The sequence below is a fragment of the Mus caroli genome, unplaced genomic scaffold (genome assembly GCF_978045245.1).
Source record: "Mus caroli unplaced genomic scaffold, Mus_caroli_1 scaffold_16, whole genome shotgun sequence".
Taxonomy (NCBI): Eukaryota; Metazoa; Chordata; class Mammalia; order Rodentia; family Muridae; genus Mus; species Mus caroli.
The window spans coordinates 27964255-27991595 of record NW_028227271.1 but is presented as its reverse complement, the minus strand read 5'-3'; the positions used below and the strand labels follow the sequence as shown (position 1 = coordinate 27991595).

General features: G+C 57.5%; 1 protein-coding gene across 3 annotated transcripts in view; it reads right to left on the bottom strand.

The window, feature by feature from the left end:
* The window catches only part of Eppk1 (epiplakin 1), a 34913-nt gene continuing 7572 nt past the window's right edge, over positions 1 to 27341 (bottom strand). For 2 of the 3 annotated variants that reach the window (XM_085831380.1, XM_085831379.1), the window contains exon 2: positions 1 to 23569. In XM_085831380.1, coding sequence (XP_085687506.1) covers positions 787 to 23523 — 22737 coding nt within the window. In that variant the 5' untranslated portion in view covers positions 23524 to 23569 and the 3' untranslated portion in view covers positions 1 to 786. Of the gene's footprint in view, positions 23570 to 23719; positions 23807 to 27341 lie in introns of those variants that run through there. The other variant, XM_085831381.1, reaches the window with a different exon arrangement.

The window sequence follows — 27341 nt, the reverse complement described above, 5'->3', positions numbered from 1 at the left end:
GACCGGAAAATTCATTTATTATCAAAAGACATTAATACACTGAGTTGTAATACACCGACCTGTGGGATGTCTCAGAGGTACATGGAGAAAAGATGAGCGACATCATTACTAAACACAGATGGCAAATCAAGACACACCATGTACAAAGTGGCCATGAATTGAAAATGTTTGAAGATCTTGGCCAAACATGGTGCTTTACACTTGCAATCCCAGTGCTTGGGAAACCAATAGAAAAGATTGACATCCACTCTGAGACTGGTGCACACTTCAAGGTGAAGGATTGCTGTGCTCGATTCAAAGAGCATTTCCTTGGCTGGGCAATGGTGGCACATGCCCTTAATCCCAGTCCTCCAGAGGAGGAGGCAGGTGAATCTCTGAGAATGACATCAGACTGTTCAACAGAGTGAGTACCAGGACAACCAAAGCTGTATCAGAGAAACCCTGTCTCAGAAACAAACAAACAAACAAACAAAAAACCCCAACAAAAACAAAAAAACAAAAGCAAAAAGCTCCCTCTGACCTCATGTTGAAACAACAGAAAACAGTCATAAGAATCAACATAAGAAAATTTTAGAGGAGGAAAAAAAAAAACAAGAAGAAAAGCAGGGAGAACAGGAACAGCACGCAAAATTACCAATCAGAAGCAGGCAGGGAAAGGGAAAAGACCATAACCTGCCCTGATTAACAAGAGCTGAAAGGAGAACAGGGAATATAAGGATCCGAGTCAGGGTTGATGAGAAAGCAGAGGTACTTTCCATAAAGTCTCAGAACATCACACAAAGAAAATCAGCCCTTAGAGAGAGAGAGAAACAGTAATCCTGTCTCCGAGTCAACTGTAGCTCTCTGCAGCAGCTGTAAGTAAGTGAGGTTCTCATGAGTGTTGGGATCAAAGAAGCCCTTGGTGTCGTCACCAGGGTCTGCCAAAATGCTGTTCATCTCTTCATCAAAGTAGCCACGCTGGTAGGCCACGTCCACTGGCAAACGGTGGCTGTGCACAGGATCGATGACACCACCCGTGGCAATCTGGGCTTCCAGCAGACGGATGCCATGGTTCTTAACAATGAGGTCTTTCTTCATGGCCTGGAAGAGGGAGATCTGGTCCCCAGTGTAGGGGTCCGTGTACCCAGTGACCGCACGCTCAGCAGACAGCAGCTTCTCTTGGATCTCGCCACCCACCACGCCTGCAGCCACAGCCTCCTCCACAGACAGCCTGCGGTTCTGCACTGGGTCGATGATGAAGCCTGTGGCTGCCTGAGCCTCCAGCAGCACCAGGGCTGTGCCTGGCCTCAGGACTCCCTTCCACATGGCCTGATAGATGCTCATCTTCTCCTGACGCCCAGGCTCTCCCTGGATGGGCACCAGGACGCCTGCTATGCAGCTGGAGCCCCCCAGGTAGCGCTTGACGGAGTCCATCTCTGTCACCTCATGAATGGTCTTGGTGCCCTGTGCCAATTCTCGCATGGTGTCCCGGTCCAGGATACCAGAGGTACACAACTCAGATGCGGACACCTGTCGCCTCAGGCCAGGGAAAGACACCTTGCTGAGCCGTTCTTCTGTCTCCTCGATGATTTGGACGAGGAGAGAAATGAGTTCCTTTACCCCCAGCTTGCCAGCCAAGTGCTGGGCAAGGAGCTCCTCCCGGCGGGTCTCACTCAGGTAGGAGGAGAACAGGACTTTCCACACAGAAACTTGCTGGTCCCGGAACTGCCCACGGTGCACCTGCATGGTGGTGGCACGCAGAGTCTGCTCCTGTTGCTGCCTGGCACTCTCGGAGCTGTCCTGAGCATCTCCCTTGTCTGGGGAGGTCCCTGAGCTTCTGGCCCCAGTGTCCTGTTGCTTGAGTGAGGCGTCTCTCGGCTCTGGCTTGGACTCCTGTGTCTCCTCAGCCTCCTCAATAATGGTGGTCAGTCTCCTCTTCAGCATGGGCAGAGTCAGTGACCCAGAGCTGAACTGGGCCAGCAGCTCCTTCCGGGTGTCCCTGCTCACATAGTTGGATGTCAGAATGTCCCACACTGGGACCTCGTGGCCCTGGAGATGACCCCGTTTTACTTCCATGGTGGCCTTGCCCAGGGCTCCTTGCGGATCCTCCCGTGGGCTCCCATCCTTGGCTCGGGCCAGCAGTGAGGTGAGTGTGGTGGTCACGTCGTGAACGGTCAGCCCACCTGCCTGGTAGCGACGCAGCAGGTCCTGGCGCAGACTCTCGGGCACCTCTCGGTAGAAGAGAAGCTCCCAGACAGAGATGCTCTGGCCCTGGAAGTCTCCTGTGCCTGGGGTCACACGGGCTTCGCGAAGGGCCCTTCTCAGTTCCTCGCTCAGGTGGTGCACACTGGAGCCCTTCCCAGCCAGCTGCAGCATGTAGAAGCCAGTCTCTGGGTCGCGCACACAGCGGCGCAGCAGCTGTAGGTAAGTGAGGTTCTCATGAGTGTTGGGGTCAAAGAAGCCCTTGGTGTCGTCACCAGGGTCTGCCAAAATGCTGTTCATCTCTTCATCAAAGTAGCCACGCTGGTAGGCCACGTCCACGGGCACACGGTGGCTGTGCACAGGATCGATGACACCACCCGTGGCAATCTGGGCTTCCAGCAGACGGATGCCATGGTCTCTCACAATGAGGTCCCTCTGCATGGCCTGGAAGAGGGAGATCTGGTCCCCAGTGTAGGGGTCCGTGTACCCAGTGACCGCACGCTCAGCAGACAGCAGCTTCTCTTGGATCTCGCCACCCACCACGCCTGCAGCCACGGCCTCCTCCACAGACAGCCTGCGGTTCTGCACTGGGTCGATGATGAAGCCTGTGGCTGCCTGAGCCTCCAGCAGCACCAGGGCTGTGCCTGGCCTCAGGACTCCCTTCCACATGGCCTGATAGATGCTCATCTTCTCCTGACGCCCAGGCTCTCCCTGGATGGGCACCAGGACGCCTGCTATGCAGCTGGAGCCCCCCAGGTAGCGCTTGACGGAGTCCATCTCTGTCACCTCATGAATGGTCTTGGTGCCCTGTGCCAATTCTCGCATGGTGTCCCGGTCCAGGATACCAGAGGTACACAACTCAGATGCGGACACCTGTCGCCTCAGGCCAGGGAAAGACACCTTGCTGAGCCGTTCTTCTGTCTCCTCGATGATTTGGACGAGGAGAGAAATGAGTTCCTTTACCCCCAGCTTGCCAGCCAAGTGCTGGGCAAGGAGCTCCTCCCGGCGGGTCTCACTCAGGTAGGAGGAGAACAGGACTTTCCACACAGAAACTTGCTGGTCCCGGAACTGCCCACGGTGCACCTGCATGGTGGTGGCACGCAGAGTCTGCTCCTGTTGCTGCCTGGCACTCTCGGAGCTGTCCTGAGCATCTCCCTTGTCTGGGGAGGTCCCTGAGCTTCTGGCCCCAGTGTCCTGTTGCTTGAGTGAGGCGTCTCTCGGCTCTGGCTTGGACTCCTGTGTCTCCTCAGCCTCCTCAATAATGGTGGTCAGTCTCCTCTTCAGCATGGGCAGAGTCAGTGACCCAGAGCTGAACTGGGCCAGCAGCTCCTTCCGGGTGTCCCTGCTCACATAGTTGGATGTCAGAATGTCCCACACTGGGACCTCGTGGCCCTGGAGATGACCCCGTTTTACTTCCATGGTGGCCTTGCCCAGGGCTCCTTGCGGATCCTCCCGTGGGCTCCCATCCTTGGCTCGGGCCAGCAGTGAGGTGAGTGTGGTGGTCACGTCGTGAACGGTCAGCCCACCTGCCTGGTAGCGACGCAGCAGGTCCTGGCGCAGACTCTCGGGCACCTCTCGGTAGAAGAGAAGCTCCCAGACAGAGATGCTCTGGCCCTGGAAGTCTCCTGTGCCTGGGGTCACACGGGCTTCGCGAAGGGCCCGTCTCAGTTCCTCGCTCAGGTGGTGCACACTGGAGCCCTTCCCAGCCAGCTGCAGCATGTAGAAGCCAGTCTCTGGGTCGCGCACACAGCGGCGCAGCAGCTGTAGGTAAGTGAGGTTCTCATGAGTGTTGGGGTCAAAGAAGCCCTTGGTGTCGTCACCAGGGTCTGCCAAAATGCTGTTCATCTCTTCATCAAAGTAGCCACGCTGGTAGGCCACGTCCACGGGCACACGGTGGCTGTGCACAGGATCGATGACACCACCCGTGGCAATCTGGGCTTCCAGCAGACGGATGCCATGGTCTCTCACAATGAGGTCCCTCTGCATGGCCTGGAAGAGGGAGATCTGGTCCCCAGTGTAGGGGTCCGTGTACCCAGTGACCGCACGCTCAGCAGACAGCAGCTTCTCTTGGATCTCGCCACCCACCACGCCTGCAGCCACGGCCTCCTCCACAGACAGCCTGCGGTTCTGCACTGGGTCGATGATGAAGCCTGTGGCTGCCTGAGCCTCCAGCAGCACCAGGGCTGTGCCTGGCCTCAGGACTCCCTTCCACATGGCCTGATAGATGCTCATCTTCTCCTGACGCCCAGGCTCTCCCTGGATGGGCACCAGGACGCCTGCTATGCAGCTGGAGCCCCCCAGGTAGCGCTTGACGGAGTCCATCTCTGTCACCTCATGAATGGTCTTGGTGCCCTGTGCCAATTCTCGCATGGTGTCCCGGTCCAGGATACCAGAGGTACACAACTCAGATGCGGACACCTGTCGCCTCAGGCCAGGGAAAGACACCTTGCTGAGCCGTTCTTCTGTCTCCTCGATGATTTGGACGAGGAGAGAAATGAGTTCCTTTACCCCCAGCTTGCCAGCCAAGTGCTGGGCAAGGAGCTCCTCCCGGCGGGTCTCACTCAGGTAGGAGGAGAACAGGACTTTCCACACAGAAACTTGCTGGTCCCGGAACTGCCCACGGTGCACCTGCATGGTGGTGGCACGCAGAGTCTGCTCCTGTTGCTGCCTGGCACTCTCGGAGCTGTCCTGAGCATCTCCCTTGTCTGGGGAGGTCCCTGAGCTTCTGGCCCCAGTGTCCTGTTGCTTGAGTGAGGCGTCTCTCGGCTCTGGCTTGGACTCCTGTGTCTCCTCAGCCTCTTCAATAATGGTGGTCAGTCTCCTCTTCAGCATGGGCAGAGTCAGTGACCCAGAGCTGAACTGGGCCAGCAGCTCCTTCCGGGTGTCCCTGCTCACATAGTTGGATGTCAGAATGTCCCACACTGGGACCTCGTGGCCCTGGAGATGACCCCGTTTTACTTCCATGGTGGCCTTGCCCAGGGCTCCTTGCGGATCCTCCCGTGGGCTCCCATCCTTGGCTCGGGCCAGCAGTGAGGTGAGTGTGGTGGTCACGTCGTGAACAGTCAGCCCACCTGCCTGGTAGCGACGCAGCAGGTCCTGGCGCAGACTCTCGGGCACCTCTCGGTAGAAGAGAAGCTCCCAGACAGAGATGCTCTGGCCCTGGAAGTCTCCTGTGCCTGGGGTCACACGGGCTTCGCGAAGGGCCCTTCTCAGTTCCTCGCTCAGGTGGTGCACACTGGAGCCCTTCCCAGCCAGCTGCAGCATGTAGAAGCCAGTCTCTGGGTCGCGCACACAGCGGCGCAGCAGCTGTAGGTAAGTGAGGTTCTCATGAGTGTTGGGGTCAAAGAAGCCCTTGGTGTCGTCACCAGGGTCTGCCAAAATGCTGTTCATCTCTTCATCAAAGTAGCCACGCTGGTAGGCCACGTCCACGGGCACACGGTGGCTGTGCACAGGATCGATGACACCACCCGTGGCAATCTGGGCTTCCAGCAGACGGATGCCATGGTCTCTCACAATGAGGTCCCTCTGCATGGCCTGGAAGAGGGAGATCTGGTCCCCAGTGTAGGGGTCCGTGTACCCAGTGACCGCACGCTCAGCAGACAGCAGCTTCTCTTGGATCTCGCCACCCACCACGCCTGCAGCCACGGCCTCCTCCACAGACAGCCTGCGGTTCTGCACTGGGTCGATGATGAAGCCTGTGGCTGCCTGAGCCTCCAGCAGCACCAGGGCTGTGCCTGGCCTCAGGACTCCCTTCCACATGGCCTGATAGATGCTCATCTTCTCCTGACGCCCAGGCTCTCCCTGGATGGGCACCAGGACGCCTGCTATGCAGCTGGAGCCCCCCAGGTAGCGCTTGACGGAGTCCATCTCTGTCACCTCATGAATGGTCTTGGTGCCCTGTGCCAATTCTCGCATGGTGTCCCGGTCCAGGATACCAGAGGTACACAACTCAGATGCGGACACCTGTCGCCTCAGGCCAGGGAAAGACACCTTGCTGAGCCGTTCTTCTGTCTCCTCGATGATTTGGACGAGGAGAGAAATGAGTTCCTTTACCCCCAGCTTGCCAGCCAAGTGCTGGGCAAGGAGCTCCTCCCGGCGGGTCTCACTCAGGTAGGAGGAGAACAGGACTTTCCACACAGAAACTTGCTGGTCCCGGAACTGCCCACGGTGCACCTGCATGGTGGTGGCACGCAGAGTCTGCTCCTGTTGCTGCCTGGCACTCTCGGAGCTGTCCTGAGCATCTCCCTTGTCTGGGGAGGTCCCTGAGCTTCTGGCCCCAGTGTCCTGTTGCTTGAGTGAGGCGTCTCTCGGCTCTGGCTTGGACTCCTGTGTCTCCTCAGCCTCCTCAATAATGGTGGTCAGTCTCCTCTTCAGCATGGGCAGAGTCAGTGACCCAGAGCTGAACTGGGCCAGCAGCTCCTTCCGGGTGTCCCTGCTCACATAGTTGGATGTCAGAATGTCCCACACTGGGACCTCGTGGCCCTGGAGATGACCCCGTTTTACTTCCATGGTGGCCTTGCCCAGGGCTCCTTGCGGATCCTCCCGTGGGCTCCCATCCTTGGCTCGGGCCAGCAGTGAGGTGAGTGTGGTGGTCACGTCGTGAACGGTCAGCCCACCTGCCTGGTAGCGACGCAGCAGGTCCTGGCGCAGACTCTCGGGCACCTCTCGGTAGAAGAGAAGCTCCCAGACAGAGATGCTCTGGCCCTGGAAGTCTCCTGTGCCTGGGGTCACACGGGCTTCGCGAAGGGCCCGTCTCAGTTCCTCGCTCAGGTGGTGCACACTGGAGCCCTTCCCAGCCAGCTGCAGCATGTAGAAGCCAGTCTCTGGGTCGCGCACACAGCGGCGCAGCAGCTGTAGGTAAGTGAGGTTCTCATGAGTGTTGGGGTCAAAGAAGCCCTTGGTGTCGTCACCAGGGTCTGCCAAAATGCTGTTCATCTCTTCATCAAAGTAGCCACGCTGGTAGGCCACGTCCACGGGCACACGGTGGCTGTGCACAGGATCGATGACACCACCCGTGGCAATCTGGGCTTCCAGCAGACGGATGCCATGGTCTCTCACAATGAGGTCCCTCTGCATGGCCTGGAAGAGGGAGATCTGGTCCCCAGTGTAGGGGTCCGTGTACCCAGTGACCGCACGCTCAGCAGACAGCAGCTTCTCTTGGATCTCGCCACCCACCACGCCTGCAGCCACGGCCTCCTCCACAGACAGCCTGCGGTTCTGCACTGGGTCGATGATGAAGCCTGTGGCTGCCTGAGCCTCCAGCAGCACCAGGGCTGTGCCTGGCCTCAGGACTCCCTTCCACATGGCCTGATAGATGCTCATCTTCTCCTGACGCCCAGGCTCTCCCTGGATGGGCACCAGGACGCCTGCTATGCAGCTGGAGCCCCCCAGGTAGCGCTTGACGGAGTCCATCTCTGTCACCTCATGAATGGTCTTGGTGCCCTGTGCCAATTCTCGCATGGTGTCCCGGTCCAGGATACCAGAGGTACACAACTCAGATGCGGACACCTGTCGCCTCAGGCCAGGGAAAGACACCTTGCTGAGCCGTTCTTCTGTCTCCTCGATGATTTGGACGAGGAGAGAAATGAGTTCCTTTACCCCCAGCTTGCCAGCCAAGTGCTGGGCAAGGAGCTCCTCCCGGCGGGTCTCACTCAGGTAGGAGGAGAACAGGACTTTCCACACAGAAACTTGCTGGTCCCGGAACTGCCCACGGTGCACCTGCATGGTGGTGGCACGCAGAGTCTGCTCCTGTTGCTGCCTGGCACTCTCGGAGCTGTCCTGAGCATCTCCCTTGTCTGGGGAGGTCCCTGAGCTTCTGGCCCCAGTGTCCTGTTGCTTGAGTGAGGCGTCTCTCGGCTCTGGCTTGGACTCCTGTGTCTCCTCAGCCTCTTCAATAATGGTGGTCAGTCTCCTCTTCAGCATGGGCAGAGTCAGTGACCCAGAGCTGAACTGGGCCAGCAGCTCCTTCCGGGTGTCCCTGCTCACATAGTTGGATGTCAGAATGTCCCACACTGGGACCTCGTGGCCCTGGAGATGACCCCGTTTTACTTCCATGGTGGCCTTGCCCAGGGCTCCTTGCGGATCCTCCCGTGGGCTCCCATCCTTGGCTCGGGCCAGCAGTGAGGTGAGTGTGGTGGTCACGTCGTGAACGGTCAGCCCACCTGCCTGGTAGCGACGCAGCAGGTCCTGGCGCAGACTCTCGGGCACCTCTCGGTAGAAGAGAAGCTCCCAGACAGAGATGCTCTGGCCCTGGAAGTCGCCTGTGCCTGGGGTCACACGGGCTTCGCGAAGGGCCCTTCTCAGTTCCTCGCTCAGGTGGTGCACACTGGAGCCCTTCCCAGCCAGCTGCAGCATGTAGAAGCCAGTCTCTGGGTCGCGCACACAGCGGCGCAGCAGCTGTAGGTAAGTGAGGTTCTCATGAGTGTTGGGGTCAAAGAAGCCCTTGGTGTCGTCACCAGGGTCTGCCAAAATGCTGTTCATCTCTTCATCAAAGTAGCCACGCTGGTAGGCCACGTCCACGGGCACACGGTGGCTGTGCACAGGATCGATGACACCACCCGTGGCAATCTGGGCTTCCAGCAGACGGATGCCATGGTCTCTCACAATGAGGTCCCTCTGCATGGCCTGGAAGAGGGAGATCTGGTCCCCAGTGTAGGGGTCCGTGTACCCAGTGACCGCACGCTCAGCAGACAGCAGCTTCTCTTGGATCTCGCCACCCACCACGCCTGCAGCCACGGCCTCCTCCACAGACAGCCTGCGGTTCTGCACTGGGTCGATGATGAAGCCTGTGGCTGCCTGAGCCTCCAGCAGCACCAGGGCTGTGCCTGGCCTCAGGACTCCCTTCCACATGGCCTGATAGATGCTCATCTTCTCCTGACGCCCAGGCTCTCCCTGGATGGGCACCAGGACGCCTGCTATGCAGCTGGAGCCCCCCAGGTAGCGCTTGACGGAGTCCATCTCTGTCACCTCATGAATGGTCTTGGTGCCCTGTGCCAATTCTCGCATGGTGTCCCGGTCCAGGATACCAGAGGTACACAACTCAGATGCGGACACCTGTCGCCTCAGGCCAGGGAAAGACACCTTGCTGAGCCGTTCTTCTGTCTCCTCGATGATTTGGACGAGGAGAGAAATGAGTTCCTTTACCCCCAGCTTGCCAGCCAAGTGCTGGGCAAGGAGCTCCTCCCGGCGGGTCTCACTCAGGTAGGAGGAGAACAGGACTTTCCACACAGAAACTTGCTGGTCCCGGAACTGCCCACGGTGCACCTGCATGGTGGTGGCACGCAGAGTCTGCTCCTGTTGCTGCCTGGCACTCTCGGAGCTGTCCTGAGCATCTCCCTTGTCTGGGGAGGTCCCTGAGCTTCTGGCCCCAGTGTCCTGTTGCTTGAGTGAGGCGTCTCTCGGCTCTGGCTTGGACTCCTGTGTCTCCTCAGCCTCTTCAATAATGGTGGTCAGTCTCCTCTTCAGCATGGGCAGAGTCAGTGACCCAGAGCTGAACTGGGCCAGCAGCTCCTTCCGGGTGTCCCTGCTCACATAGTTGGATGTCAGAATGTCCCACACTGGGACCTCGTGGCCCTGGAGATGACCCCGTTTTACTTCCATGGTGGCCTTGCCCAGGGCTCCTTGCGGATCCTCCCGTGGGCTCCCATCCTTGGCTCGGGCCAGCAGTGAGGTGAGTGTGGTGGTCACGTCGTGAACGGTCAGCCCACCTGCCTGGTAGCGACGCAGCAGGTCCTGGCGCAGACTCTCGGGCACCTCTCGGTAGAAGAGAAGCTCCCAGACAGAGATGCTCTGGCCCTGGAAGTCGCCTGTGCCTGGGGTCACACGGGCTTCGCGAAGGGCCCTTCTCAGTTCCTCGCTCAGGTGGTGCACACTGGAGCCCTTCCCAGCCAGCTGCAGCATGTAGAAGCCAGTCTCTGGGTCGCGCACACAGCGGCGCAGCAGCTGTAGGTAAGTGAGGTTCTCATGAGTGTTGGGGTCAAAGAAGCCCTTGGTGTCGTCACCAGGGTCTGCCAAAATGCTGTTCATCTCTTCATCAAAGTAGCCACGCTGGTAGGCCACGTCCACGGGCACACGGTGGCTGTGCACAGGATCGATGACACCACCCGTGGCAATCTGGGCTTCCAGCAGACGGATGCCATGGTCTCTCACAATGAGGTCCCTCTGCATGGCCTGGAAGAGGGAGATCTGGTCCCCAGTGTAGGGGTCCGTGTACCCAGTGACCGCACGCTCAGCAGACAGCAGCTTCTCTTGGATCTCGCCACCCACCACGCCTGCAGCCACGGCCTCCTCCACAGACAGCCTGCGGTTCTGCACTGGGTCGATGATGAAGCCTGTGGCTGCCTGAGCCTCCAGCAGCACCAGGGCTGTGCCTGGCCTCAGGACTCCCTTCCACATGGCCTGATAGATGCTCATCTTCTCCTGACGCCCAGGCTCTCCCTGGATGGGCACCAGGACGCCTGCTATGCAGCTGGAGCCCCCCAGGTAGCGCTTGACGGAGTCCATCTCTGTCACCTCATGAATGGTCTTGGTGCCCTGTGCCAATTCTCGCATGGTGTCCCGGTCCAGGATACCAGAGGTACACAACTCAGATGCGGACACCTGTCGCCTCAGGCCAGGGAAAGACACCTTGCTGAGCCGTTCTTCTGTCTCCTCGATGATTTGGACGAGGAGAGAAATGAGTTCCTTTACCCCCAGCTTGCCAGCCAAGTGCTGGGCAAGGAGCTCCTCCCGGCGGGTCTCACTCAGGTAGGAGGAGAACAGGACTTTCCACACAGAAACTTGCTGGTCCCGGAACTGCCCACGGTGCACCTGCATGGTGGTGGCACGCAGAGTCTGCTCCTGTTGCTGCCTGGCACTCTCGGAGCTGTCCTGAGCATCTCCCTTGTCTGGGGAGGTCCCTGAGCTTCTGGCCCCAGTGTCCTGTTGCTTGAGTGAGGCGTCTCTCGGCTCTGGCTTGGACTCCTGTGTCTCCTCAGCCTCCTCAATAATGGTGGTCAGTCTCCTCTTCAGCATGGGCAGAGTCAGTGACCCAGAGCTGAACTGGGCCAGCAGCTCCTTCCGGGTGTCCCTGCTCACATAGTTGGATGTCAGAATGTCCCACACTGGGACCTCGTGGCCCTGGAGATGACCCCGTTTTACTTCCATGGTGGCCTTGCCCAGGGCTCCTTGCGGATCCTCCCGTGGGCTCCCATCCTTGGCTCGGGCCAGCAGTGAGGTGAGTGTGGTGGTCACGTCGTGAACGGTCAGCCCACCTGCCTGGTAGCGACGCAGCAGGTCCTGGCGCAGACTCTCGGGCACCTCTCGGTAGAAGAGAAGCTCCCAGACAGAGATGCTCTGGCCCTGGAAGTCTCCTGTGCCTGGGGTCACACGGGCTTCGCGAAGGGCCCTTCTCAGTTCCTCGCTCAGGTGGTGCACACTGGAGCCCTTCCCAGCCAGCTGCAGCATGTAGAAGCCAGTCTCTGGGTCGCGCACACAGCGGCGCAGCAGCTGTAGGTAAGTGAGGTTCTCATGAGTGTTGGGGTCAAAGAAGCCCTTGGTGTCGTCACCAGGGTCTGCCAAAATGCTGTTCATCTCTTCATCAAAGTAGCCACGCTGGTAGGCCACGTCCACGGGCACACGGTGGCTGTGCACAGGATCGATGACACCACCCGTGGCAATCTGGGCTTCCAGCAGACGGATGCCATGGTCTCTCACAATGAGGTCCCTCTGCATGGCCTGGAAGAGGGAGATCTGGTCCCCAGTGTAGGGGTCCGTGTACCCAGTGACCGCACGCTCAGCAGACAGCAGCTTCTCTTGGATCTCGCCACCCACCACGCCTGCAGCCACGGCCTCCTCCACAGACAGCCTGCGGTTCTGCACTGGGTCGATGATGAAGCCTGTGGCTGCCTGAGCCTCCAGCAGCACCAGGGCTGTGCCTGGCCTCAGGACTCCCTTCCACATGGCCTGATAGATGCTCATCTTCTCCTGACGCCCAGGCTCTCCCTGGATGGGCACCAGGACGCCTGCTATGCAGCTGGAGCCCCCCAGGTAGCGCTTGACGGAGTCCATCTCTGTCACCTCATGAATGGTCTTGGTGCCCTGTGCCAATTCTCGCATGGTGTCCCGGTCCAGGATACCAGAGGTACACAACTCAGATGCGGACACCTGTCGCCTCAGGCCAGGGAAAGACACCTTGCTGAGCCGTTCTTCTGTCTCCTCGATGATTTGGACGAGGAGAGAAATGAGTTCCTTTACCCCCAGCTTGCCAGCCAAGTGCTGGGCAAGGAGCTCCTCCCGGCGGGTCTCACTCAGGTAGGAGGAGAACAGGACTTTCCACACAGAAACTTGCTGGTCCCGGAACTGCCCACGGTGCACCTGCATGGTGGTGGCACGCAGAGTCTGCTCCTGTTGCTGCCTGGCACTCTCGGAGCTGTCCTGAGCATCTCCCTTGTCTGGGGAGGTCCCTGAGCTTCTGGCCCCAGTGTCCTGTTGCTTGAGTGAGGCGTCTCTCGGCTCTGGCTTGGACTCCTGTGTCTCCTCAGCCTCCTCAATAATGGTGGTCAGTCTCCTCTTCAGCATGGGCAGAGTCAGTGACCCAGAGCTGAACTGGGCCAGCAGCTCCTTCCGGGTGTCCCTGCTCACATAGTTGGATGTCAGAATGTCCCACACTGGGACCTCGTGGCCCTGGAGATGACCCCGTTTTACTTCCATGGTGGCCTTGCCCAGGGCTCCTTGCGGATCCTCCCGTGGGCTCCCATCCTTGGCTCGGGCCAGCAGTGAGGTGAGTGTGGTGGTCACGTCGTGAACGGTCAGCCCACCTGCCTGGTAGCGACGCAGCAGGTCCTGGCGCAGACTCTCGGGCACCTCTCGGTAGAAGAGAAGCTCCCAGACAGAGATGCTCTGGCCCTGGAAGTCTCCTGTGCCTGGGGTCACACGGGCTTCGCGAAGGGCCCTTCTCAGTTCCTCGCTCAGGTGGTGCACACTGGAGCCCTTCCCAGCCAGCTGCAGCATGTAGAAGCCAGTCTCTGGGTCGCGCACACAGCGGCGCAGCAGCTGTAGGTAAGTGAGGTTCTCATGAGTGTTGGGGTCAAAGAAGCCCTTGGTGTCGTCACCAGGGTCTGCCAAAATGCTGTTCATCTCTTCATCAAAGTAGCCACGCTGGTAGGCCACGTCCACGGGCACACGGTGGCTGTGCACAGGATCGATGACACCACCCGTGGCAATCTGGGCTTCCAGCAGACGGATGCCATGGTCTCTCACAATGAGGTCCCTCTGCATGGCCTGGAAGAGGGAGATCTGGTCCCCAGTGTAGGGGTCCGTGTACCCAGTGACCGCACGCTCAGCAGACAGCAGCTTCTCTTGGATCTCGCCACCCACCACGCCTGCAGCCACGGCCTCCTCCACAGACAGCCTGCGGTTCTGCACTGGGTCGATGATGAAGCCTGTGGCTGCCTGAGCCTCCAGCAGCACCAGGGCTGTGCCTGGCCTCAGGACTCCCTTCCACATGGCCTGATAGATGCTCATCTTCTCCTGACGCCCAGGCTCTCCCTGGATGGGCACCAGGACGCCTGCTATGCAGCTGGAGCCCCCCAGGTAGCGCTTGACGGAGTCCATCTCTGTCACCTCATGAATGGTCTTGGTGCCCTGTGCCAATTCTCGCATGGTGTCCCGGTCCAGGATACCAGAGGTACACAACTCAGATGCGGACACCTGTCGCCTCAGGCCAGGGAAAGACACCTTGCTGAGCCGTTCTTCTGTCTCCTCGATGATTTGGACGAGGAGAGAAATGAGTTCCTTTACCCCCAGCTTGCCAGCCAAGTGCTGGGCAAGGAGCTCCTCCCGGCGGGTCTCACTCAGGTAGGAGGAGAACAGGACTTTCCACACAGAAACTTGCTGGTCCCGGAACTGCCCACGGTGCACCTGCATGGTGGTGGCACGCAGAGTCTGCTCCTGTTGCTGCCTGGCACTCTCGGAGCTGTCCTGAGCATCTCCCTTGTCTGGGGAGGTCCCTGAGCTTCTGGCCCCAGTGTCCTGTTGCTTGAGTGAGGCGTCTCTCGGCTCTGGCTTGGACTCCTGTGTCTCCTCAGCCTCCTCAATAATGGTGGTCAGTCTCCTCTTCAGCATGGGCAGAGTCAGTGACCCAGAGCTGAACTGGGCCAGCAGCTCCTTCCGGGTGTCCCTGCTCACATAGTTGGATGTCAGAATGTCCCACACTGGGACCTCGTGGCCCTGGAGATGACCCCGTTTTACTTCCATGGTGGCCTTGCCCAGGGCTCCTTGCGGATCCTCCCGTGGGCTCCCATCCTTGGCTCGGGCCAGCAGTGAGGTGAGTGTGGTGGTCACGTCGTGAACAGTCAGCCCACCTGCCTGGTAGCGACGCAGCAGGTCCTGGCGCAGACTCTCGGGCACCTCTCGGTAGAAGAGAAGCTCCCAGACAGAGATGCTCTGGCCCTGGAAGTCTCCTGTGCCTGGGGTCACACGGGCTTCGCGAAGGGCCCTTCTCAGTTCCTCGCTCAGGTGGTGCACACTGGAGCCCTTCCCAGCCAGCTGCAGCATGTAGAAGCCAGTCTCTGGGTCGCGCACACAGCGGCGCAGCAGCTGTAGGTAAGTGAGGTTCTCATGAGTGTTGGGGTCAAAGAAGCCCTTGGTGTCGTCACCAGGGTCTGCCAAAATGCTGTTCATCTCTTCATCAAAGTAGCCACGCTGGTAGGCCACGTCCACGGGCACACGGTGGCTGTGCACAGGATCGATGACACCACCCGTGGCAATCTGGGCTTCCAGCAGACGGATGCCATGGTCTCTCACAATGAGGTCCCTCTGCATGGCCTGGAAGAGGGAGATCTGGTCCCCAGTGTAGGGGTCCGTGTACCCAGTGACCGCACGCTCAGCAGACAGCAGCTTCTCTTGGATCTCGCCACCCACCACGCCTGCAGCCACGGCCTCCTCCACAGACAGCCTGCGGTTCTGCACTGGGTCGATGATGAAGCCTGTGGCTGCCTGAGCCTCCAGCAGCACCAGGGCTGTGCCTGGCCTCAGGACTCCCTTCCACATGGCCTGATAGATGCTCATCTTCTCCTGACGCCCAGGCTCTCCCTGGATGGGCACCAGGACGCCTGCTATGCAGCTGGAGCCCCCCAGGTAGCGCTTGACGGAGTCCATCTCTGTCACCTCATGAATGGTCTTGGTGCCCTGTGCCAATTCTCGCATGGTGTCCCGGTCCAGGATACCAGAGGTACACAACTCAGATGCGGACACCTGTCGCCTCAGGCCAGGGAAAGACACCTTGCTGAGCCGTTCTTCTGTCTCCTCGATGATTTGGACGAGGAGAGAAATGAGTTCCTTTACCCCCAGCTTGCCAGCCAAGTGCTGGGCAAGGAGCTCCTCCCGGCGGGTCTCACTCAGGTAGGAGGAGAACAGGACTTTCCACACAGAAACTTGCTGGTCCCGGAACTGCCCACGGTGCACCTGCATGGTGGTGGCACGCAGAGTCTGCTCCTGTTGCTGCCTGGCACTCTCGGAGCTGTCCTGAGCATCTCCCTTGTCTGGGGAGGTCCCTGAGCTTCTGGCCCCAGTGTCCTGTTGCTTGAGTGAGGCGTCTCTCGGCTCTGGCTTGGACTCCTGTGTCTCCTCAGCCTCCTCAATAATGGTGGTCAGTCTCCTCTTCAGCATGGGCAGAGTCAGTGACCCAGAGCTGAACTGGGCCAGCAGCTCCTTCCGGGTGTCCCTGCTCACATAGTTGGATGTCAGAATGTCCCACACTGGGACCTCGTGGCCCTGGAGATGACCCCGTTTTACTTCCATGGTGGCCTTGCCCAGGGCTCCTTGCGGATCCTCCCGTGGGCTCCCATCCTTGGCTCGGGCCAGCAGTGAGGTGAGTGTGGTGGTCACGTCGTGAACAGTCAGCCCACCTGCCTGGTAGCGACGCAGCAGGTCCTGGCGCAGACTCTCGGGCACCTCTCGGTAGAAGAGAAGCTCCCAGACAGAGATGCTCTGGCCCTGGAAGTCTCCTGTGCCTGGGGTCACACGGGCTTCGCGAAGGGCCCTTCTCAGTTCCTCGCTCAGGTGGTGCACACTGGAGCCCTTCCCAGCCAGCTGCAGCATGTAGAAGCCAGTCTCTGGGTCGCGCACACAGCGGCGCAGCAGCTGTAGGTAAGTGAGGTTCTCATGAGTGTTGGGGTCAAAGAAGCCCTTGGTGTCGTCACCAGGGTCTGCCAAAATGCTGTTCATCTCTTCATCAAAGTAGCCACGCTGGTAGGCCACGTCCACGGGCACACGGTGGCTGTGCACAGGATCGATGACACCACCCGTGGCAATCTGGGCTTCCAGCAGACGGATGCCATGGTCTCTCACAATGAGGTCCCTCTGCATGGCCTGGAAGAGGGAGATCTGGTCCCCAGTGTAGGGGTCCGTGTACCCAGTGACCGCACGCTCAGCAGACAGCAGCTTCTCTTGGATCTCGCCACCCACCACGCCTGCAGCCACGGCCTCCTCCACAGACAGTCTCCGGTTGTTCACTGGGTCGATGATGAAGCCTGTGGCTGCCTGAGCCTCCAGCAGCACCAGGGCTGTGCCTGGCCTCAGGACTCCCTTCCACATGGCCTGATAGATGCTCATCTTCTCCTGACGCCCAGGATCTCCTTGAACTGGCACCAGGACCCCCGCTATGCAGCTGTTTCCTTTGAGGTATCTCCTCACGTCTTCCTTCCGTTCAATCTGATCTACTGTGGCTCTGCCTTCTTCCAGGTCTTCCAGAGTCTCTTTTGTGATGACCTCTGACCTTAGCAGTTCCTCAGCCGTGACCTGAGTTCGTAATCCTCGGAACCATAGTTGCCTGCTTCTTCTTTCCTTGTCTGCAATCATTTGTAGAATGAGCTCTACCACCTTCTGCAGTGCCCGGGTTGTGTTCTCTTTGTATAGCCTAACTAGCTCCATCTTCTTCTCTTCGGACACATACTCTGAGTTCAGCAGTTCCCACACGGATCGCCTCTGGCCTCTGTACCTCCCCACGGTCACTTCCACCTGTTCTGCCTCCAGGGCCCTTTTGGTGGCCTCATCAACATATTCTATGTCCTTTTTGTCCTTGACCACTGGGAACAGAGCCCAGCCTGACTTCTCCTCCCGCTGGCACCGGTCCTGCAGCTCCTGGTATGTGACCTTTTCTTGTGTGTTGGGATCCACAAACCTTTTCCTCATGTGCTTTTGGTCAGCAACGAGAACAAGGCTGTCGTCACACAGACAGCCCCGCCGGCAGGCTGTATCCAGAGGGACCCGATGGCAGTGCCGAGGGTCAATGACCCCACCCGTGGCCACCTGCACCTCCAGCAACCTCAGCGCCTCCTCCCTTCCCACTAACTTTCTCTCCATGGCCTGGTACAGTGGGATAGTCTCCCCTGTGGCTGGGTCTTCGTAGCCCTTTGCTGCCATCTCTGCATTCACAAGTCTCTCTCTCAGGTCTTCACCCACCAGCCCAGCTGCTATGGCCTCATCCACACACAGCCTCTGGTTGGTGTAAGGGTCCATTATGTACCCAGTGGCGGCCTGTGCCTCCAGCATCTGTGCTGCAAACCCTGCAGGGATGAGCTCTTCCTTGCTGGCCTCGTAGAAGCTCATGACCTTCTGGGTTAGGGGTGCTATCACTCCAGCGATGTAATTGCTGCCCTCCAGGTAGATATTTACATCCCCCAGCTGGCGGAGGTCCTGGCACCCCCTCTCCCCACTGTGGAGCGAATCCAGGGTCTTCTTGTCAAGGATCCCGGAGTTGAACAGTTCTGCAGCTGTCACGTCGCCATGGATACCCGGCACCTTGAATATTTGACTTTGCTTCTCCGTTTCTTCCACGGTCGAGGTAATCTCCTCCAGCAGATTCTCCAGGCCTATATTCTGGGCTCTGTACTCCCGCAAAAGCTTTCTCCTCCTTCCTTCTGTAAAATACTGGGAAGATAACAGGTCCCACACAGACACCGTCTGGCCTGCAAACTTCCCTATGTACATTTTCACAGTTCTGGATGTCAGAGCTTGCCTTGTGGCCTCATCAATGTACGTGTAGGTTTCTCCTTTCTTTACAATTTCCAACATATACAGGCCAGTCTCAGGGTCCTCCACACAGCGCTCCAGCAGCTGCAGGTAAGTGAGGTTCTCGTGGGTGTTGGGGTCAAAGAAGCCCTTGGTGTCATCGCTTGGGTCAGCCAAGATGCGGTTCATCTCCTCATTGAAGTAGCCACGTTGGTAGGCCACGTCCACAGGCACACGGTGGCTGTGCACAGGGTCAATGATGCCACCCGTGGCGATCTGGGCCTCCAGCAGGCGGATGCCGTGGTCCCTGACAATAAGGTCCCTCTGCATGGCCTGAAAGAGAGAGATCTGTTCTCCCGTGTAAGGGTCTGTATAGCCAGTGACAGCCCGCTCGGCTGATAACAGCTTCATGTAGGTTTCCTTGCCAAACATCCCTGCCTGGAACGCTTGCTCTACAGTTAGCTTCCGGTTCTCCACGGGGTCAATGATGAAACCGGTGGCTGCCTGTGCCTCCAGCAGTACCAGGGCTGTGCCTGGCCTCAGAATGTGCCTTCTCAAGGCCTCTGGGATACTCATCTTCTCTTTTGTATCCTGAATAAGGACCCCAGCAATGAAGTTGCCTCCTTCCAGGGACCTCCTCACACTATCCATCTCTGTCACTTCCTGGACTGTCCTCTTCCCCTGATTGAGCTCATCCAGTGTCTGCTTGGTGATCAGCTGGGACCTAAACAAGTCCCCAGCTGAAACCTGCTTCCGGAGCCCTTTGAAGGTGGCCTGCGAGGGCTGCTTCTCTGCAGCTTCCACCAGGGTGGTGAGCATACCGATGACCTGTCGCAGAGCGGCAGCCCTCCCGGAACAACAAAGTGCCACCAGCTCCCTCCGCTTCTCAGCCCCAACATACTCAGAGTGTAGCAGGTCCCAGAGTGACACGCTGTGCCCTTGGAACCTCCCCATGTTGATGGGCACCTTCATAGCCCTCAGTGCCACCGCAGTATGGTCATCCACTTCAAGCACAGTGTCCTGGGGCAGGGGCAGCAGCCACAGGCCAGTGTCGGCATCCAGCACACAGAGTTCCCTGAGCTGCTGGTATGTCACCTTCTCACGGGAGTTGGGGTCAAAAAAGAGCTTGTTTTCCTTCCCAGTGGCGGTCAGCACTCGGCTTGTCTGCTCGTCCAGGAGACCAAGCTTGTAGGCCACTTCCTGGGGCAGGTGCACTCCATGGATGGGGTCCACAACTCCCCCTGTGGCCAGCTGGACTTGCAGGAGAGGAAAGGCTTCACTTTGGGTTACAAGCCCCTTCTCCATAGCCTGCCACAGAGAAAGGGAACCTCCTGAAAAGGGGTCTGAGTACCCTGTCACAGCCTTTTCAACCTGCCTCAGATGTTCACTCTGCTCCATGCCCACCAGGCCAGCCTTCACTGCACCCTCCACTGACAATCTCTGGTTGGTTAGCGGATTGACGAGGAAGCCAGATGCCACCTGGGCCTCCAGCAGCTGCTGGCCCAGACCTGTGGGCAGGAGGCCATCTCTTACAGCCTGGGAAATGCTCAACTTGGTCCCCGAGGGCTGGAGCAGCACCCCGGCCACACAGCCCGTACCCCAGAGGCAGGCCTTCACTGCAGGCTGTTTGGCTACCTCATCGGGCGACTGCATGCCCTGTGCCAGTGCTTCCAGTGTCTCTTGGGTGATAATACCGGCATCTCGTAGCCAAGTGGCAGGGACCTCACCCCGTGGGCCTGGCACAGTGATGCGGGCCCGGGCCAGGAGCTTCGCTGAGCGCACCCAGCTGCGCACAGTGTTCTGTAGCTGCGGCACAGAAATCTTCCCAACCTTCACATCCTCAAGGTAGCCGTTGCGCTGTTCCTCGGTAAAGTGGCAAGAGGTGAGCAAGTCCCAGAGCGACAAACCGTCTTCAGTGCCAGCTGATGCTTGCAGGGTCTCCTGGATCTGTGTGTCAGTGGGGATGTTGGGGGCATCTTCTGTCAGGGGCAGGAGGTGAAGCCCAGAGGCTTTGTCCTGGAGACACTGTTCCAGAAGCTGGGCATAGCTGGTGTGCCCCCGGCCATCGGGTGTGGGAAAGGTCTCAGGAGATCTGGACAAGGCCGCCTCCATCTCTCGATCAATGCAGCCACGCTGGACTGCCACAGGCATGGGGAGGTGGAGGTGGGTTGTGGGATCAACGACCCCTCCTGTGGACACCTGGGCCTCTAGTAGGCGGGTCGCCTGCTCCACGGGGACGAGGCCCTTCTTCATGGCCCTGAACAGGGACACCTTTTTTCCAGAAAAGGGGTCTCTGTAGCCAGTGATAGAATGTTCTGCTCGCTTCAACTTGCCATATACTTCTGCTCCCACGACTCCCCGGCACACGGCCTCATCTACTGACAGGGTCTCCATACTGCAGGGGTCAGTGATAGCTCCAGTGGCTGCCTGGGCCTCCAGCAAGGCCAAAGCTGTACTAGGTGCCAGCAGCTTCTGCTTCATGGCCTGGTAGAGACTGATTCGCTGGTTGGAGGGCTTTAGCAGCACACCACCCACAGTGCCTGAGCCCTGAAGGTACCTGTGAACATCACCCATCTGAAGGAGGGCATCTGGGCTGATCGTCCCTGTCAGCACCTGGTCCAGGAGCTCTTGGTTGATGATGTGGGCCTCTAGGAGCTGGTAGGCAGTGACCTGGCCCTGTAGGGCAGGCAGTGTGATGTCTGCCCACCTCCTCATCTCTTTCTCCAGCAGCTGAGTGACCTGCTCCAGTGTGATCTTGCGCTGCCGATAACGTTGCAGGAGCTGCCTCCTCCGGTCCTCTGTGAAATATTCAGAGTTAACCAGCTCCCACGCAGAAACTCTCTGCCCCCGGAACCGTCCATATTTCACGGAGAGCAGTAGCTTCTGGAAGGCCTGCCGAGTGGAGCTATCCACCAGCTGGGGTCGTGTACTACTGAGGGGCAGGAGGTGCAGGCCTGTCTCGGAGTCATGTACACAGCGCTCCAGGAGCTGCAGGTAGGTGAGATTTTCATGCGTGTTGGGGTCAAAGAAGCCCTTGGTGTCATCAGATGGGTCCAGCAGGATAGAGTTCAGAATCTGATCAAAGTAGCCACGTTGGTAGGCCACGTCCACGGGCACACGGTGGCTGTGCACGGGGTCAATGACACCACCCGTGGCAATCTGGGCCTCCAGCAGGCGAATGCCGTGGTCTCTCACAATGAGGTCTCTCTGCATGGCCTGGAAGAGGGAGATCTGCTCCCCAGAGTAGGGGTCCGTGTAGCCAGTCACGGCATGTTCTGCAGAGAGCAACTTGGCATATACATCGGGCCCAATGACACCAGCCCTCAGTGCCTCCTCCACAGAGTATCTCTTGTTCTCTTTTGGGTCAATGATAAAGCCTGTGGCAGCCTGGGCCTCAAGCAAGATCAGGGCAGTACCAGGCCTGAGGAGCCCCTTGCTACGGGCCTCATAGATACTGAGCCGTTCCTGGGAGTCAGGAAGCAAAAGGCCTGCAATACTACCTGTGCCCTGCAGGTACCTCTGCACAGAGTCTAGGCTGCCCACATCTTGGGCTGAGGTCTGTCCACGTTCCAACTGCTCAAACAGGTCCTGATTGATTATCTCAGCTTTCAACAACTCTCCTGGTGTCACGGTGTCCCTCAACCCAGCAAAGGTGACTTTGGCAGTTGCGGCAGCCTGCTCAACAATGTTCTTCAGCTCAGCTGCCAGCTCCTCCACGGACAGAGCCCCTTCCTGGTGCCGCTGGGCAAGCATTGCCCTCTTCTTAACGGGCACTGCCTCAGAAAAGAGCAGTTCCCAGAGGGAGACAGGCCGGCCCTGGTACCTCCCTACAGAGATGGAGGTTGTAGCCTTGCTCAATGCCTGTCGAGTACAGTGATCAATAAATGTGGGTCCCTGGGGCTCATTTGCATGAGACATTCCAGGGAGAGGCAGGAAGGCAAGCCCTGTCTCTGGGTCAGTAACAGAGAGGGCCAGCAGCTGTTCATATCCAAGACGATCGTGTGTGGTAGGATCTGAAAAACCCATTGCCTGAGAGAGACGCTGCCGAGTCTCTTCATCCAGACAGCCAAAGCGCAGGGCAGCCTCCAGAGGCAGCCGGAATCTGCGGGTTGGGCATATAAGCCCACCTGTGGCTAGCTGGGCATCTAGGAGACGCAGAGCCAGTGGCTGGTCCACAAGTCCCTTCTTCATAGCCTGGAAAACGGGGATTCGGGAGCTGCTAAAGGGGTCATAATACCCAGTCACTGCCTGTTCTGCAACCAGGAGCTGCTCATGAAGTTCTGGGCCAACCAGGCCAGCCTTGACTGCCTCTTCCACCCAAAGACGCTGGCCTGTGGTTGGGTGCACAAGGGTGCGGGTGGCAGCCTGAGCCTCTAAGAGTTGTAGTGCAATACCCTTTGAGAGCAAGTGTTCAACCGTAGCCTGGAAAAAGCTCTTCTTGTGACCTCCAGGCAACAGGACAACCCCCGCTAACCCTCCAGTGCCTTCCAGATAACGTCGCACCTCGGGACGTGTGCCCACATCTGACACCACCAGCATGCCCTCCTGCAGGCCTCGGACCATCTCCTCATTTAGTACTCCTGCCTCCAGCAGCATTGACGCACTGGCTGCTCCAGCCAGGGTGTGGAAGGTGGTCTTTAAGGGCAATAGGGGCAGCCCTGAGCTGGAGTCTTGCACACACCTACCCAAAATCACAGAGTATGGCAGCTGCTCCAGCGTGTTGGGGTCAGAAAAACCAGGGGTACCCATACTGGGCTCTGACTCCACCAGGCTGAGCCATGTCTCCTTATCCAAAAGGCCCTGCTGGCAGGCTAGCTCTGGGGCTACTTGCACACCCTGGGTTGGGTCCACCAGGCCCCCAGTAGCTAACTGGGCCTCTAGCAATCTCCACCCCAGGGTCCTGTCTACAACTTCTTTCTTGATGGCCTGGAAGAGGGACAGCTTTTCACCCCCATAGGGGTCGGGATAGCCAGTAACTGCACGTTCAGCAGCCAGTAATTTCTCCTTAAGCTCCAATCCCACCAGACCCCGCCTTAAGGCCTCAGACACAGGAAGAAGCTGGCCCTGGGCAAGGTCCACGAGGCCCCCAGTGGCTGCCTGGGCCTCAAGCAAAGTCAGTCCAAGCCCAGTGGGCAGGAGGCCTTGCTTCATAGCAGCATAGATGCTCTGGGTCTGCCCCGAGGCCTCCACATATACCCCAGCAATACTTCTGGCTGTGGTAGGTAGGGCAGCTTCTGCTTGGGGCCTTGAAGGAGTGCTGGCTCCCAATTGGTTCTTCTTGATTTTAGGGACAATGAACTTCTCAGTCCCATTGGCAACTACGACATCATGAGGAGGAGCCTGGCCGTTCATCGTGGACAGCTGGTGGCACAGAACTTGCTTAAGGTCTGCTTATGTCCTGTAGGGGACAGAAAGAGCCAGTCAGTCCTGGGAATCAGACACAGGTCCTTCTAAGTTGCCCAAGTTCTGAGCAGCCACAGAGGTTCATGGTAGCCAAGAGCCCTCCAAAGGCACAAACAAACTTCATTGTTGGGGGAGAAGGTCCTACCTGCAAGTCCCTTCAAGAGGAATTAAGACAGGCTGCCCCGCTGTCGCATGACTTAAATCCCAGCACTAGGAAGGGAGAGACAGGCGGAGCTCTGTGAGTTTGAGGCCAGCCTGGTCTACAGAGCAAGTTCCAGGACAGCCAGGGATGTTACACAGAGGAACCCTGCTCAAAAATACAAAAACAAAACAAAACAAACAAAGACAAAACTAATTTAAAAAAAAACATGCAAGAGAGCCTGAGCACGCTTTTGAGTCTTCAGACACACCAGAAGAGGGCATCGGATCCCGTTACAGATAGTTGTGAGCCACCATGTGGTTGCTGGGAATTGAACTCAGGAAGAGCAGACAGTGCTCTTAACCACTGAGCTATCTCTCCAGCCCCGCTGTGCACATGCTTTTGAGACAAGACTGTGACCTACTTTAAGTTATACTACATTGTACCAAACAGTGTCTTTTGTTTGTTTGTTTGTTTGTTTGTTTTTTCAGGCTATGCCTTGCCCTAGGAGACTCCATTTTACAACTTGTCTTTTGCCATTTTGAGGGAAGTAGATGGCAGGCCCTGGGTGGATCCACAAACAGCACCATCTGCCAGGCACCAGGCACAGCACGGACTGAAAGAACTTACTCCTGGGAGTTGAAAGGAAGCCACCTTATATGTACCAGCATGAACTGAGACTGCAGGTGCACGTGGGTGTGTTAGAACCGTCTCAGGAAAACCAGGCCCAAGAACTTATCAGACATGCTGGTCTAAAAAAAGGGTCTACCTCCCTTACCTGGGTCCTATAAAGTGACGTACAAACAAACAAACATACCTAACTCCGTCCTTCCATCCCCCAATTCCCAGACACCTGGTATGTGCATGGGGGACCAGCAAGCAGAGGCTTCCCCAACTGTTGCTGCAGCGTTAGCTTGACTCTCTCCTCTGCTGCTGATACGCTCTACTTGACTCCATGCCCATCCATCTTTCTGTCCCTCTGGACCTGGGCCTGCCATTTCCTCTTCTTGGACTCTGCTTTCACCTCTCACCTCTCACCTTGCAGGTCGACTCTACAGCTTGGCTGTCAAACCCTGACTGCGGCAGCTCCCTCCCGACACCGGTCTTACTTGTGATGAGCGCAGCCTCTCAGAACTCTGAGGGCTCTCTTTGGTCCAGCCGCAGCCTCTTTAACTTGTATGCATCCTCTAAAACCACATGTAAAAGTATAACATACATAAAGAGATCGCCTGTGCGCTGTGTGATAAGTGAGAAAAGCTGCTTTAGTAATGAAGATTGGAATCAACGAACTTGTCTTCACCGTAGCTGGATTACTGGAGTAGGTGGGATTAGATGACAAATGCTTGCTTGCACTTTGAAACTGGTGAACCCTAAGAATGTGTTGCCACTCAATACATTCTGACAGTGTAGAAAGACATAAACACCTCTGTCCACACTTCTAGCATAGTACACTCATTATTAACACATAAGGACCAGAGGCCAGCAAGGAGCTACTACCTCTCAGGACTCCCTGTGGAGCACATCTGGCTTCTATTTCAAGCATCCAGGATTCCAGTGCATAGGGCTTGGGGCCTTCCTGAGCATCCGTCTTCCCAGGCCTGCCTTATTTAGACACAGATGTGTGTTAGGCCTTCATGCCTGCCTGGGTTCTTGGTCACCTAGCTGCAGGCTTCTATCCAGGAGTAGAGCTTTTGAGCTGGGCTGAACTGATTGCCCAGAAAGGCAACTCAAAGTCCTAACCTGCAGGACACAGCTGTGACCTTATTTGGAAGCAGGATTTCTGTGACTGTAACTAAGATGAGATCATCCTGAAGCCCTGCTGGCCCAGATCCAGTGCACCTGGCCTCTCCTAGGTGGTGGCAGACTTGCTCAGGGAGAAGAAGACAACTGTCCTGTGACCCGAGTCTGCACACTGTGTCCTCTTCTTAGCCCACAGCCGCAGCATTGCCAGAACATTCTCTCTGCCCACAAGTTCTTTAAGGGTTGCTCCTAGCATGAACTCTGGGAGGCGCCTGCCTGCCCCTCCCCAACACACATTTGCACTATGGAACTTAGCAGACAGACTTTGAATCTGTGTGCCCAATGAATCCAGAGATTCTTGGCCTGTTCCCCTAGATTGCTAAAACCTACGGCCTGAGCCAGCCAGTCCTGGTGTCATCCTTCGAATACAGATCATCTAGTGCTCTTACACTTCTCTCTCTCTCTCTCTCTCTCTCTCTCTCTCTCTCTCTCTCTCTCTCTCTCTCTCTCTCTCTCTCTCTCTCTCTCTCTCTCTCTCTCTCTCTCTCCCCTTGGTTTTCTGAGACATGGCTTCTCCGTGTAGCTGTGTAGCTCTGGCTATCCTGGAATTCATTCTGTAGACCAGCCACCTGCCTCTGCCTCCCGAGTGTTGGGACTAAAGGCGTGCACACAACCAGTCTGTTCTTAAAGGCGCTTCAGTGGGGATAGCTGCATGCTGGATGTCCAGTGGTCTACCTCACGCCCATCTAAGCCCTTATGGTCTTGCCGTGGCACCTCAGAGTTCATCCTGTCACCTCTCAGCCAGACTTCCTGTGGCCCTGGCTTCTGCATCAGGTACATAGGTGTCCCCCACGTCACCACCTTTAAGGCTCCTCACTAATGCCTATACCACATGCAGAATGTGGAGGACAGGTAAATGGGAGCGAGCTTGGCTCGCTGGGCAGCATGGCCAAGGCAGGTGCATAACCTATCCTGTGGATGATAAGTCGGGCTTTGGCATCACATGATCTGGTAGAATAGACACTGAGCAGTTAGAATCCGACAGGTACCTGGACAGGGTCAGCAGTGTCCACCACCTACCTACAACAGAGCAGGCAGAACCCAAGATGCCAGCATCAGGGCCACCACTCAGCTCTTCAAGGGTGGGAATACGCTCTTGGGGTACAGGGTGGGGCATGGGGAAAAAGTATAAGACACAAGATGGAAGGGTTAAGGGCACAAAAGACTGAGAGTGACCAGTTGGACAGCTGTGAGGGAAGGCTCAGTCAGTTAGGTTGGTTAGGGAACCCAAACCAGAACAGTGAATCTCAACATGGAGTAGAACCCATTGGCCAGGATGAATCCCAAGTCAGAGTGGTCAGGGCTCTAATTTAGGAGGGATGTCTTCGTTAGTACATCCCAAACTCTCAAAGCCCTTGATGCCCCTGTATCTTTGGATGTTCCTCCTTATAGTCAGCCTGCCTCCTGCAGGGTCCAACACTTGTCTCCCACAGCTCAGCCTAGTAGCCCAAAAGGAAGTCAGGAACCAACCCAAGAGGGTGGCAAGGGCCAGGCATCAAGTTGGCCAGGGAGAAGAGCTCCCAGAACAAGAGGACAGTCAGAGCATGGTGGTAAGGACCCTTGGAAGCATAAACTAGGCTGATTCTGGAGCCTGTGGAAGGCTGTGATTCTCTAAGGAAGGCAGCCAGGCATGGACAGTTTGCTTGTGACTCCCAGGCTAGTCTGGACTTATTCATTAGATTGCAGGCCCTGGGTAGGGCCCACAGACACAGTAGTAGAATCCAGGTGCTAGTGACAACTTGAGGAGCCAGAGGAAGGTAGCCAAATGGGACTAGCCACACAGAGTTCCAAAAAGAATTAGTAGAGCAGGTATCCCTAGAAGAGGTGA